This window comes from Cucurbita moschata, unplaced genomic scaffold, assembly GCF_002738365.1.
Source record: "Cucurbita moschata cultivar Rifu unplaced genomic scaffold, Cmos_1.0 Cmo_Scf00006, whole genome shotgun sequence".
In the NCBI taxonomy this organism is placed as follows: domain Eukaryota; kingdom Viridiplantae; phylum Streptophyta; class Magnoliopsida; order Cucurbitales; family Cucurbitaceae; genus Cucurbita; species Cucurbita moschata.
The window spans coordinates 4605953-4617532 of record NW_019268522.1 but is presented as its reverse complement, the minus strand read 5'-3'; the positions used below and the strand labels follow the sequence as shown (position 1 = coordinate 4617532).

Here is an 11580-nt window from a genome sequence, read left to right as displayed (position 1 = left end):
CTGATGCAATCGAGATTTTCTCAGTAGGTTCGGAAGTTACCTGACGCTGCATCTCTTCTTGTACAAGTAATGAATAGGCTTGCCTCACATTAGGTAATGGAGACATCATCAATATGTTAGATCTCACCGTTTTATAAGACTGATTGAGCCCCATGAGCAATTGCATCAACTTGTCTTCTTCGCGTTGATCAATATGTATTTGACGTTGATTACAGGTAAATGGTGTGCGGTACGCTTCCAGTTCATCCCAGAGTGCTTTGAGCTTGGTGAAATATGTTGACAGTGCCATGGTTCCTTGTGACATCGTTGCTATCGAGTTTTGTATTTGAAAAATTGCTGGAGCATTCTTTTGTGAGAATTGATCGTGAAGATCAACCCACACTTGATGAGCTGTCTTGGCGTGAATAATGCCTTTAGCGATATCTGCTTCAACGGAATGAGTTAACCAAGATATTATCATACTGTTGCACTGATTCCAGAGTTCGAATTCGGTTGAATTTGCATCTTGGGACGGTTCCTCAATTGTGCCATCAATGAAGCCAATTTTCTTCTTGGCAATAAGAGCATGCATAACTGATTTCCTCCAGGATTGATAATTTGCTCCATTTAATTTGATTGGAACAAGTGAATATCCTGGCTGATCAGAGTGATGAATATAGTACGGATGTGTTAAATCAACATCCGAAATTTTGAAGCTAGATTTGGCTGATTCCGCCATAAAGGAAATTTTGATATTTAAGAACACCAAGATCGGTGCTCTGATACCATGTTAAGAATGAGATAGAAAATATAACTGGGAATGTGTGTATTATCATTGATATTGATATCCTTTAAATAGGATACAAGCCCGTACAAATGAGGAAAATATAAAATAATTAAATACTAGAATAAAATAAAATATACTATAAATCTAATCATAAATGGAAGAATATTAAGATATAATATCTAAGATATATTCCATAAATAATATATCTCAACAGAACAAAATGGCGAACGGGTGTGTAACGCGTGGGAATCTACCGAACTGTTCGGGGAAAATCCTGAATCAAGTTAAAAAGCGGGGAAAGTTAAGTTAAAAAATCTATTAAAATAAAAAGAAAACTAAATTAATTAGGAGACTTTAACGAAGTTGATTTAAAATTAGGGGTAGGTAAGGTTTTGCGTAGAAAATTTGTAAAAACTGTTAAGTCTTCATTCATTTTTGAGAAACCAGCGGAGAGTTCGGCGGCGGAGGGAGAATGGGAAAGCGAGACAAGAAACAGAAACATCACGACGGACATTCTCGCCGTAGGGATTTCAAGTTTAATTCAGAAGGAGATGTTGCGGAAGATGGTGATCTTCATAGCTATCCAGTAGAAGAAGAAGAAGTTGAAGAAGAAGTAGTAGAAGTGGAGGAGGATGCGGAGGAGGAGGAACAAGAAACAAGTAATGAGGGCTCATCAGTGGATATTCCTTCGAAATTTCAACTCTATCAACAATCAGTTCAGGTTTGGGCCTTCTTCTTGTATTGCTAGATATCTGGAAATCTTTGTAAGAAACGATCATTGATTATTTGAACTGATGAGTATACGCGTGTTTTCTTTTACCTTTGAATTGTATTGCTAATTGAGAGGACGGTGGGGGTTTGGCTGTTTTCTGAAATTTGTTTATTCTCTGCAGTCACCCAAAGGAGATATAAGTTATTTGCAGAAGTTTTTTTTAATGTACGTGGGAGGTAGGCAGCCGATCCATTTCCAAGAAGATTTTTGTGGCACTGCACTTTTGAGGTACACCACTGTTTCTTGCTGAGATATTAGCCAATTGTTCCTTGAGGGGTGGTTGCATACATCGTAAATGTAAAAAATGAAACACATGTTCATCGATAATTGTTAATGTCATTTTAGTTTATCAATCAATGTCTAGTTAATCAATTAGTAGGTCATCGATCAAATAAAATCACTGATTATCAAATGAAAAAATGTATTGATTACGTCATTAAGTTAATGAATAATCAATGAATTCTTTTAAAAATATTGTATTTTTCGATATATTTATAGTTATTTTTATGAAAATACATATCTACAAGTATTTTAGAAAATCAAGCTGCCTTTAAATTTTCCTAAACTGTATGTTTGTAATGTGTATTGATGGTGTAATCCGTGACAGCCTGTTACCTTGGCTCCTCCATTGTTGGAATTTATGCATCTTAAAAGATAACATATCAGGATTATTTGTCATTACAATCACTAGTTAAATCCTTATCGACATGAATGTGAGATCCCACATCGGTTGGTGAGGGGAACAAAACATTCCATACAAGGGTGTGGAAACCTCTCCCAAGCCGACATGTTTTAAAACCTTGAGGGAAAGCCTAAAAGGGAAAGCCTAGAAGAGAAAGCTCAAAGAGAACAATATTTGCTAGCAATGGGCTTGGGCTGTTACAAATGGTATCGGAGCAACACACCGGGCGGTGTGCCAGCGAGGACGTTGGGCCCCTAAGGGGGATGGATTGTGAGATCCCACATCGGTTGGAGAAAGGAACGAAACAATTTTTATAAGGATGTGGAAACCTCTCCCTAGCAGACTCGTTTTAAAATCTTGAGGGGAAACCCAAAACGGAAAGCCCAAAGAGGACAGTATCTGCTAGCGGGGGGCTTGGGCAGTTACAACGAACTACTTTTATTCTTAATTTTTGATACTGTGTGTTGATCAAGTTATTTTCAAAGATAGAGACCACCAGGTATGGAATAGGTTGAGAATAGCTAAACTTGACTTCATTGTTCATTTCAATTTCTATTTATAAACAAGATGGAGCCAATATTTTACTTGTGAGTCATCATGTTGTAGTTGGATGGATGAAAAACCTGATACTTATTTACTTTCTACAGTATAGAATGGCTTCGAAATGATTCACGTAGGACTGCTATAGGTTTGGATCTTGATCTTGAGGCATTAACGTGGTGCATGGAGAACAATGTTAACCGAATTGGAGCCGACGGATATTCAAGAATCTCTCTTTTTCATGGAAATGTTCTGCATCCTTCTGAGGCCAGACTTGTCAATCCAAAGCCCGAGGAGGAGCTGATTGAAAATTTAACATTGGAAGATAGCAAAGATAATCTCGAAGCCAGTGCATCAAAATCCATTGTGAAAGAGGAATCTGCCTCTTCTAACGATAACAACTATATAAAGAGGAACATTACATTGCCTGCCAGAGATATTGTGTGCGCATTTAACTACAGCTGTTGTTGTCTCCATTCACGTAAAGATCTTGTTATGTATTTTAAGCATGCCCGTGCTAGCTTATCCAGAAAAGGTGGGATATTTGTCATGGATTTGTATGGCGGTACCTCGTCAGAACAGAAGTTGAAGCTTCAAAGGAAATTCGCTAATTTTAAGGTACTATTATTATTATTATTATTTTGAGTTCAAACATCAGCAAACTAGTTATATGTGTTCTGCGGGGGTTAGGAACCACGACTCTCCACAATGGTATGATATTGTCCACTTTGAGCATAAGCTCTCATGGCTTTGCTTTTGGTTTCCCTAAAAGGTTTCATATTAGTGAAGATGTATTCCTTACTTATAAACCCATGATCATCCCAACAATTCTTAACACGGGTAATGACATCATTGATTCAGTATTTGGTTCTCTTAAGAGGCCGCTAGTACTGCAACAAAAATTTATTTTAATTCACTATTAGCCTAGATGATGAGTTTATTATGTCTAGGCCTTATGCGAAGAAGGAAGACTATGATATCAATGGGCATCTATTGTTGAATTTACCTGACCCAGTGGTACTCTAATGTAGTTGTCTAGTTATATTCTTCAAAATCCATGATGACTGAACTGATGGGGCTGAAACTTGGATCATTTGTCTTGATAGGCTGAGTTCTCCATTCAAGAAATTTGTAAAATTGATTACAGATCAGTAGGCAGAAAGGGCAGTGACTCTTCTTTTCAACACCTTCTATAGGGGCACGTATTGTGAGATCCCACATCAGTTGGAGAGGGGAACGAAGCATTTCTTACAAGGGTGTGGAAACCTCTCGGAATAGATGAGTTTTAAAACCTTGAGGGAAAGTCCGGAAGGAAAAACCCCAAGAGGACAATATCTGTTAGCGGTGGGCTTGGGCTGTTACATGTATACCCACTAGAAATGCAAGGATTTAGAAACACTCCTTTCTCAATAGTTTTGCTATATTGTTTTCACCTCAATTCGAAGATGTTCATTGTGGAGGTCTTCATAGCCGTAGTTATAACATAAATACTTCCATATAACAGCCTTATTTAACCGGATCTGTTCACTTTCTAAATTAATGCCATCTATTCAAACATTGTTTATCTTCCCCATTTCTGTTTTCTTTTCTTCACATGAAATGCATTCTAGTTTCTTGGAGATATTGCATTCTAATTTCTTGGAGAAACTGCAGTATATCTGGGAGCAAGCTGAGTTCGACATCGTTGGACGTAAAACGAGGATTAGCCTCCATTTTGATCTTAAGAAGCAGCAGAAGAAGCTTCGCCATGCATTTTCATACAGCTGGAGACTGTAAGGAAACCTTTTCTCTTTTCCATGAAATCAAATTCCATATTTGTAAACCATAATCAACTCGACTGCTATACCAAAATTTGAAACTATATGTTGTTTAAATTTCATAGCCATTTCTTTATACCATTTCTAGTGGCCAAAATTTTGAGATGATCTTTGTACATATGAACAGGTGGTCATTACCGGAGATCAAAGACTGCTTGGAAGAGGCTGGATTCAGATCCATCCACATTTGGATTCGGCAGATGCCGGACACCGAAGAGATTAGAAGTATAGAGGGGTTTGGCACAGGAAGTGAAGTGAAATATGAGGAGGTCGAAACTTTTCAACAAAAGGATTCTTGGAACGCATATATTGTTGGTGTTTCATAGTTTTGAGCACCCAGAAATTCTATGATCTTGGGCATTCGATTTTCATGTCGTTTTCGTTGGTGTCGGAAACTGCAGTTCTGCCTTTCTTTAAAACAAAACTGTAGTAGCAAGGGAGACAAGGTAGGCAAATAAGGTATTTCAAGCTCATCCCATTATTGCTAATGTTCTCTTTTTTAGTTCTTACAGTTCATTGGTCAAAGTTCCTCCAATATGAAGTGATTTCTTAGCTGCAGTATGGTATACCTTACCACAGTTCTAACTGTGATTTTTCCTCCAAGGCTCTACCTATTTAGCTGAGTGCAAATTCGAATTTTTATTTTTTGGCATCTCTGAAGTCTCGTACAGTTTTGTTTATTTGCATTGATAAAATTCTCCACCTTCAATGATTGCTAAGGTTGTTGCAAATTCTCCACCTTAATGTGCAAATTCTCATCAAGGAACAAGGACAACCTAGGATGTATTGTTATATGAACCTTGTGCAAGTGGGTCACATTTTGACCCAAATTAATTTATAAAAACAAATGTTTAATTTATTTATTTATTCAACAAAATCTAAAAAACTAAACTGATTAATGAGTGGAGGGGTAGGCCAAGGAATGTTAGTGAGTGAAGCAGAGATGGACATGCCTTTTTTTGTCCCTGTCCTCACTTCCATTTATTCCAAAATTTTATGTTCACCACCTGACTTTTTAAAACTCTAGTGAAGCAGATTGGGTTCGGACCGATTCACTCAAACCAATCCATCTTCACGTTGCCCAACTCATTCTTTCTCTCATCGGTTCTTCTTCCATAGGCTCTGATTGCTTTTGTATCCTTCATTGATCTTGTAGAGCTCCTCATGCTGAATCCATAGAGACAAGTATCGTTAAGTATCGTGGAGAATCGAGCAAGATATTAACATTTGAAACTCACAAAAACTCAAGATCTGTACCTTCCAGCTTCGACCCTGGTCTTCTTTCTTGCGTGTTTTTACCTACTAATTCCTTCTTAGAAAGTGTTCAACCAACTCCCACGAAGAACTCATTGTAAAGGGTGAGATGATCTTTTATGTGGCAAGTTCTACTCACGTGTTGCTGGAACAAGTTCTTGTTTTTGATGTGGCAAGTACTACTTCTAGAGCCTGTGTGGGTGAAGGAACTAAATAGGGGCTATGATTGAACTTAGGCTCCATGACAATTCCTATGAGATGGTGAACTTGCAAGATAAGAATAAGACTCGTATACAAGTGGGATTGTATGTTGTCCTAGTTTCTCAACAAGGGAGGATTTGGAGCCATGTCAAGTCCAAAACCAAATCTTGATACATGATAGCTTTGAAACAAGATTGGATGTTTGAGGCATGCTAGACAAGGTTTGGAATAGACAAGGTTTGGAGTATGCTTGAACATAAGTAACCAGATTAACTCTTTCATGAACTAGGGTTGAGTTTTAGGAATTTCTTGTTATTTATGATCCTCGACTCATTTAAGGACTTCTCCAAAATATTTCAAGAAATTTTGAGTTTGAAAAGTTCCGGAATCAAGCTGCCAAATACTTCCCAACATGTAAGTAATTGCTTAAACATTTCTTGAAGAGGTACTTGTAGGATCAACTAGGACTTGAGGGAAAATGACTATGAGCATGTTATATCTTGATTAAAGCAAGAAATTAAAGATCTCATTTGAGCTCTTATGCTCTTAAGACTTATGCTACTTTGATTTTGATTTTGATTGTTTTGAATGGTTTGTTGTGATTCTAGCAAAGTACGAACATATCTATCAGGTTGATATGCATGTTATTAGGAGAATTTTCTTGTTTAGATTCTCGAGAAAGCATGTTAGGAGGTTGGAATACCTCGTTATGCCCATGATTGCTTGATTGGATTATAATGTTGTGTCCTAGAGTATTGTACTCCTGTTTAGTGAGCCTTAGCCTATGTTTTGCTATGCTTTGGTTCTTGAGCCACATTTAGAATCGTTTATAATGGTATGAATTGACTACTACTATGTAGGGACAGTTAGAACACAACACCTTATCGTGAGCCTATCTCGACTAATGAAGGTTTGTCTAATATAGAGGAATGCAACGCACTCATTTAGAGTTTTGGCACATTAGAGGGTACTACTGAGAGAGTTTTAGTTATGCTTAAGAGGGAGTTTGTCTTGTACTATTTAGAGCCTGGAATGACAGGATATAGAACCTGTCAGGTATCACTGCGGGAGCTTCCAGTTAACATTTAGGAGTAGACACGTATGGAACCTATTAGGGAGACCATAGCAAGGTTGCTAATAGGGATACTTGATCCATACTTGTACGATCCACCCTAGAGCCCGGGACTTGATGAGGGCACCTTTGACTCGTACGCCAATCGCGTTTTGACTTGAATAGACAAAAAGATTAGATATCATGCTTTTAAATAGGGTAAATATGAATTATGTAGAATGTCTACCTTTTAGTTCTAAGGGTATAGCCAAGCTAAGTAGACTGATTCCCAGAACAAGGCACAACGAGGACCACAAACTTAATACAACGCCAAATAGCAAAGTACTACTCCACATAATAGACCCAACCTTGCGTGGTATGTGCTCCAAGTCATCCTAGTCCTCCTCCTCCCACCTATTCAGTACACTATGATTTCATATTTTCTTCCCTTCAGTTTGTGGAGGCCTTGTTCTGAATAGCGGAATCTGACCATGTCGTAGGGAATGTAGGAGAATGTTGGGATTGTCATGGGGCCGAATCTAGATTCCGAATCTTAATTTGAATCTTGAACATGGATGTTATTAGACTCATGATATTATTGCCAACTATATGACCTAGCAGTTTATCTAGGGGACTGCTTTAGGATCGAAGTAAACACCTACATGGGATCCTCATTTCATGAACTCGTCTTGAGAGGGACGAGAGACCACAAAGATATGTAGACTCTCAGAAGCGAACCTTCATGTATGTGTCTTTTCGTGATCCATGCTTCGAATAGCTCGAAAATCAGATCGTGATATGCAGATAGTAGATAGTCGTGGATATCTCTCTCCATTTGTTCATGTTTTTTCAGCCTCTTAACCAATAACAATGCTACAATCGGTAACGGTTGTTGGTTACTATCGATGAAGAAGAAGCCTTAGAGGCCAGCAGCTACATGAAAGAATCATGAGAAGAAGAATTTGTGAGTGGTCAAAAGTCTACCATAAAGTCTTACTTACCTTTGTTACATCAATTAAGAGCTTTCTTTTAGTGGTTTGATTTTATTCGACCTATTAAAGCAAATTGTTTAATTTTCGTTTAATTTAGTAGTAAGAGAGTGCGCTTCAATTCACACATCTATCTAAGTCAATTTACAAAAGTAAATTTACTTTTTTTAAATAATAAATTTGTATTACATAAAGATCCATTACCCGAACATATCTTCTTCTCCTTGAGCTACTTACTCCCTCTCATAATCGGCTCGGTTCGAAGTGGCTAGCCACCGACATAAGTGGCCACTAGCCAAGCTCATAAGAAACTCACAAGCAAATCAGCATATACTCCATTAGATGCCCAAAAGCCAAACCTTATTTTCTAGCCCCGTTTAGACAACCTTCTAAACACTTTATTTAAAAAGATAGTAATAAAATGTTACATAACAACATTCTTCAAAAGTATTTTAAATAACAAATTGTTTGATTATACTAGAAAAATAATAATATTAATAATTTGACATGATTTTATTTTTTATTGCATATTTTAAAGATCTTCCATTAATCACTTTAAAATCACTGTATATATAACCCTGTTCATGTTAACTGGCATATTGATTAATTGCTGCCAGAGTTACCTGCAACAGATATTTTCGTAACATATAAAAATATGGACAAAAAAGAAAAAGAAAAAGAAAAAATAACCCAGACGAAAAAGTTTAGATTATTTTGAATATTAGATTTTACAGAACATATTTTCAACATTAACCTTTTAGTCGAAGTGAAATATTTTTACAACGTAATAGCTTATTTATTAACAATATACAAAATAATAATAATAATAATAACAAGATCAAAAGTTCAATGTCATGTTTTGTCACAAATAAGATTTCGGTGTTATTGTCATTCCAAAAAGTTAAAAGTCATTCTTGCGTGGAAAAAAAAATAGTAAAATACAAATGTCAATCACCCTCAACCCAACTCAACTTATATTCACACATCTCAACTCCGAACCCGAGCATAACACAGCTTTGTATTAAAAAAAGAAAAAGAAAAAAAAGATCACTACAACCATCAAAACAAAATCTTCTAACCTTTAATTATACGAACATAGATAAAGAAATATAAATGACAATACAAGCAAGGGATGGTAGATAGATAGCCTGTACATACCCGCATGATGATGAACGCATTAGAGAGGAAGCCCAAAGAAGAAAAATAATGAAAACCATGACCCCAAATATGCATACAAAGTGCTTTCAACTCTTGGAGGCGGCAGTAGTACATAAGATACAACGCATTCTAGGACCGCCCGCATCTGTATCATCCTCATCGTCGTCCTCAAATTCTCCGTTATCATAATCGAAGTCCGAAGTCGAATCATGCCGAGTCTCTCCACTCCCTTTATTAGCATCAAGATTGGAAGTAGATTCTATAAGACAAGTCTCGTGGTATGCATGACAGCAAAAGAACACAATGACTGACATATTTTGTATAGAAAAGGGATCAAAACATATGCAGCATCGAGCGCCTCCCCGAGTTTTCGACTTGACCTCCATCATTCTAGCACTCACAGATTCCTGAATAGATTGAAAAACCTTATTTTCGCTTCTTTTCCCACGTATTTCATCTTCTTCGTTGCTCAAGTAAATTCCATGTCTGGCCTCATTGTAGTACTTAACCAGTAGATTCACAGTGTCAGCCTGTGGAAAATCACCCATTACTATCTGCAAGCACAAGGTTCAGTTCTAGTGATGCAGCAAATTTGTTTAGCATGAAAATACCTTCAAAATATCATTACATCCATGTCTAAGACTCGTTTCCGTCCTGTAATCGGTAATGATTTTAACTAGCCGATCCCTAAGCCTGAAATAGAAATTATGAAAATAATTAGATCATGATTTAGATCCAAATGAAAAAAAAATATATGGTAATAAATTTTTTAAAATAATATAAGCATCACGATTTTATTTTTTATTCTTTTTTGCCTGATAAAGAGAGATTTTAGATGGAAGTATATTGCCCAAGAAAGATAATAACCAATGCCTGTCTCCTTTAGAATCTATTTCAATTCTTCATTCTGATCTAGTTTAGTTATTGAGACAATTGAAAAAGATTTTTACTTGTTGAGGGGATCCTTTATCCTTGCCTTTAATCATTGGGTTTAGACATTACTTCGGTGATCTTTAATCGTTTCAAAATGGCAGCAACATACCATTTTTTCTGATTTATTTTTATCAAAGAATCATATAAATATATAAATAATGGATTCTCATGTGATACACTTTTGATCAAATTTGACGTTTGAATTTGAAACTTGGTCGAATTGGATCCTTTCGATTTCTATACCGAACATATACTTACGAAGTAGTTTTAACTTATTGATTGACACTAACCCTAGATCTCTGCCCTTGATAAATGAATCAATACTTTCTACTCGAGCTCCATCATGTACTATTTACATCAAAACCCTCAAAAAATTAGAGCTCTAGTGGAACAGAACAAACGATGTCGAGTCAAGAGCATCTTCATTCCTATATAATATAAAATGGTGGGTATAAGAATCCACAGTAGATCATGTCCTTCAAGTCGCACGTTGCTTTCTACCACATCGTTTTAAACGAAGTTTTACCATAACCTCTAATTTCGTGCAACTGGTATGTAATTGATTCATTTATGGAATCATGTATAGTCATTGGTTTAGTTGGTCCATAGTAATCTATACTCTTATGACATGGGTAGTTTTTGAAAAAGTCTTGGGAATACTTCTATTTATTTAAACCCATATTTTATTGTATATATTGGATCATATAACATTTTTTTTTCTATGAGTGCAATATTTATTTCTCTATATATAGATATTTTCTAGATAATATCTATATCGAGATCGAGAGAGAGATTTTTGAATTTCTATAAAATCAATTAAGAAATCATTAATTACGAATAATTAAGAATCTCCATTTTTCAATTTCTTCATAGAATGGATTCACGAGTTTCATACTTCTTCGAGTACCAAGGACTCATAAGAAATCCTTAAAAAGATTTAATTGATTGAAAATTTGCAATATTATTATTTGAATAAGGTTTTGTTGTAAAAAAAAAAAGGATTTATTACATTTTATTATCATAAATAAATGTATATTCGGATTAACCCATCCATAATTTGAAACAAATAGATAGATCCAAAATAAAAAAATTTTTCACAAAAAAAATAAATAAAACGATAAAAATACATAATAACAAGACATACATCTCAGCATTTTCTGCCTAGTTTATTTAAGTTAAGAGACTCAATTCAATAATCTTTCCCTAAAATAAAGTGAAAAAGATATATAAATAACCTCTGTCTGAATTGTTACTTGGATTTACAATTATCCATTAAAGACAAACACAAAATCCGAAAAAATGAGGTGAAAAGAAATACATAATATGTTACATATGTAATTTGATTCTTTGTTAATCAGATTCGGGCAGATATTAAAATTGATATCTTCCATTATGGATTAACTCCTATCTACCCCCC

General features: G+C 35.7%; 2 protein-coding genes across 6 annotated transcripts in view; one reads left to right on the top strand and one right to left on the bottom strand.

Moving 5' to 3' along the window:
• Nucleotides 1–1102: 1102 nt before the first annotated feature.
• LOC111444398 lies at nt 1103–5291 on the top strand. The gene is made up of 5 exons (XM_023082490.1): nt 1103–1487; nt 1660–1766; nt 2868–3378; nt 4414–4532; nt 4705–5291. Exons 1-5 carry the CDS (start codon nt 1239–1241, stop codon nt 4901–4903), a joined length of 1185 nt encoding a protein of 394 aa, XP_022938258.1. The 5' UTR covers nt 1103–1238; the 3' UTR covers nt 4904–5291.
• Nucleotides 5292–9009: 3718 nt separating this feature from the next.
• The window catches only part of LOC111444390 (vacuolar protein sorting-associated protein 41 homolog), a 27068-nt gene continuing 24497 nt past the window's right edge, over nt 9010–11580 (bottom strand). For all 5 annotated transcript variants that reach the window (XM_023082481.1, XM_023082483.1, XM_023082479.1 and 2 more), the window contains 3 exons: nt 9842–9923; nt 9293–9760; nt 9010–9242 (listed from right to left, as the gene is read on the bottom strand). In XM_023082481.1, coding sequence (XP_022938249.1) covers nt 9317–9760; nt 9842–9923 — 526 coding nt within the window. In that variant the 3' untranslated portion in view covers nt 9010–9242; nt 9293–9316. The remainder of the gene's footprint in view (nt 9243–9292; nt 9761–9841; nt 9924–11580) is intronic.

Bases quoted from the DNA above. Each gene is read 5' to 3' on its own strand.
- LOC111444398 (XM_023082490.1), top strand. From the start codon at position 1,239: ATGGGAAAGCGAGACAAGAAACAGAAACATCACGACGGACATTCTCGC. The intron at 1,767-2,867 runs GTACACCACTGT...TACTTTCTACAG, and splicing joins TGTGGCACTGCACTTTTGAG to TATAGAATGGCTTCGAAATG. The intron at 3,379-4,413 runs GTACTATTATTA...GAGAAACTGCAG, and splicing joins GGAAATTCGCTAATTTTAAG to TATATCTGGGAGCAAGCTGA.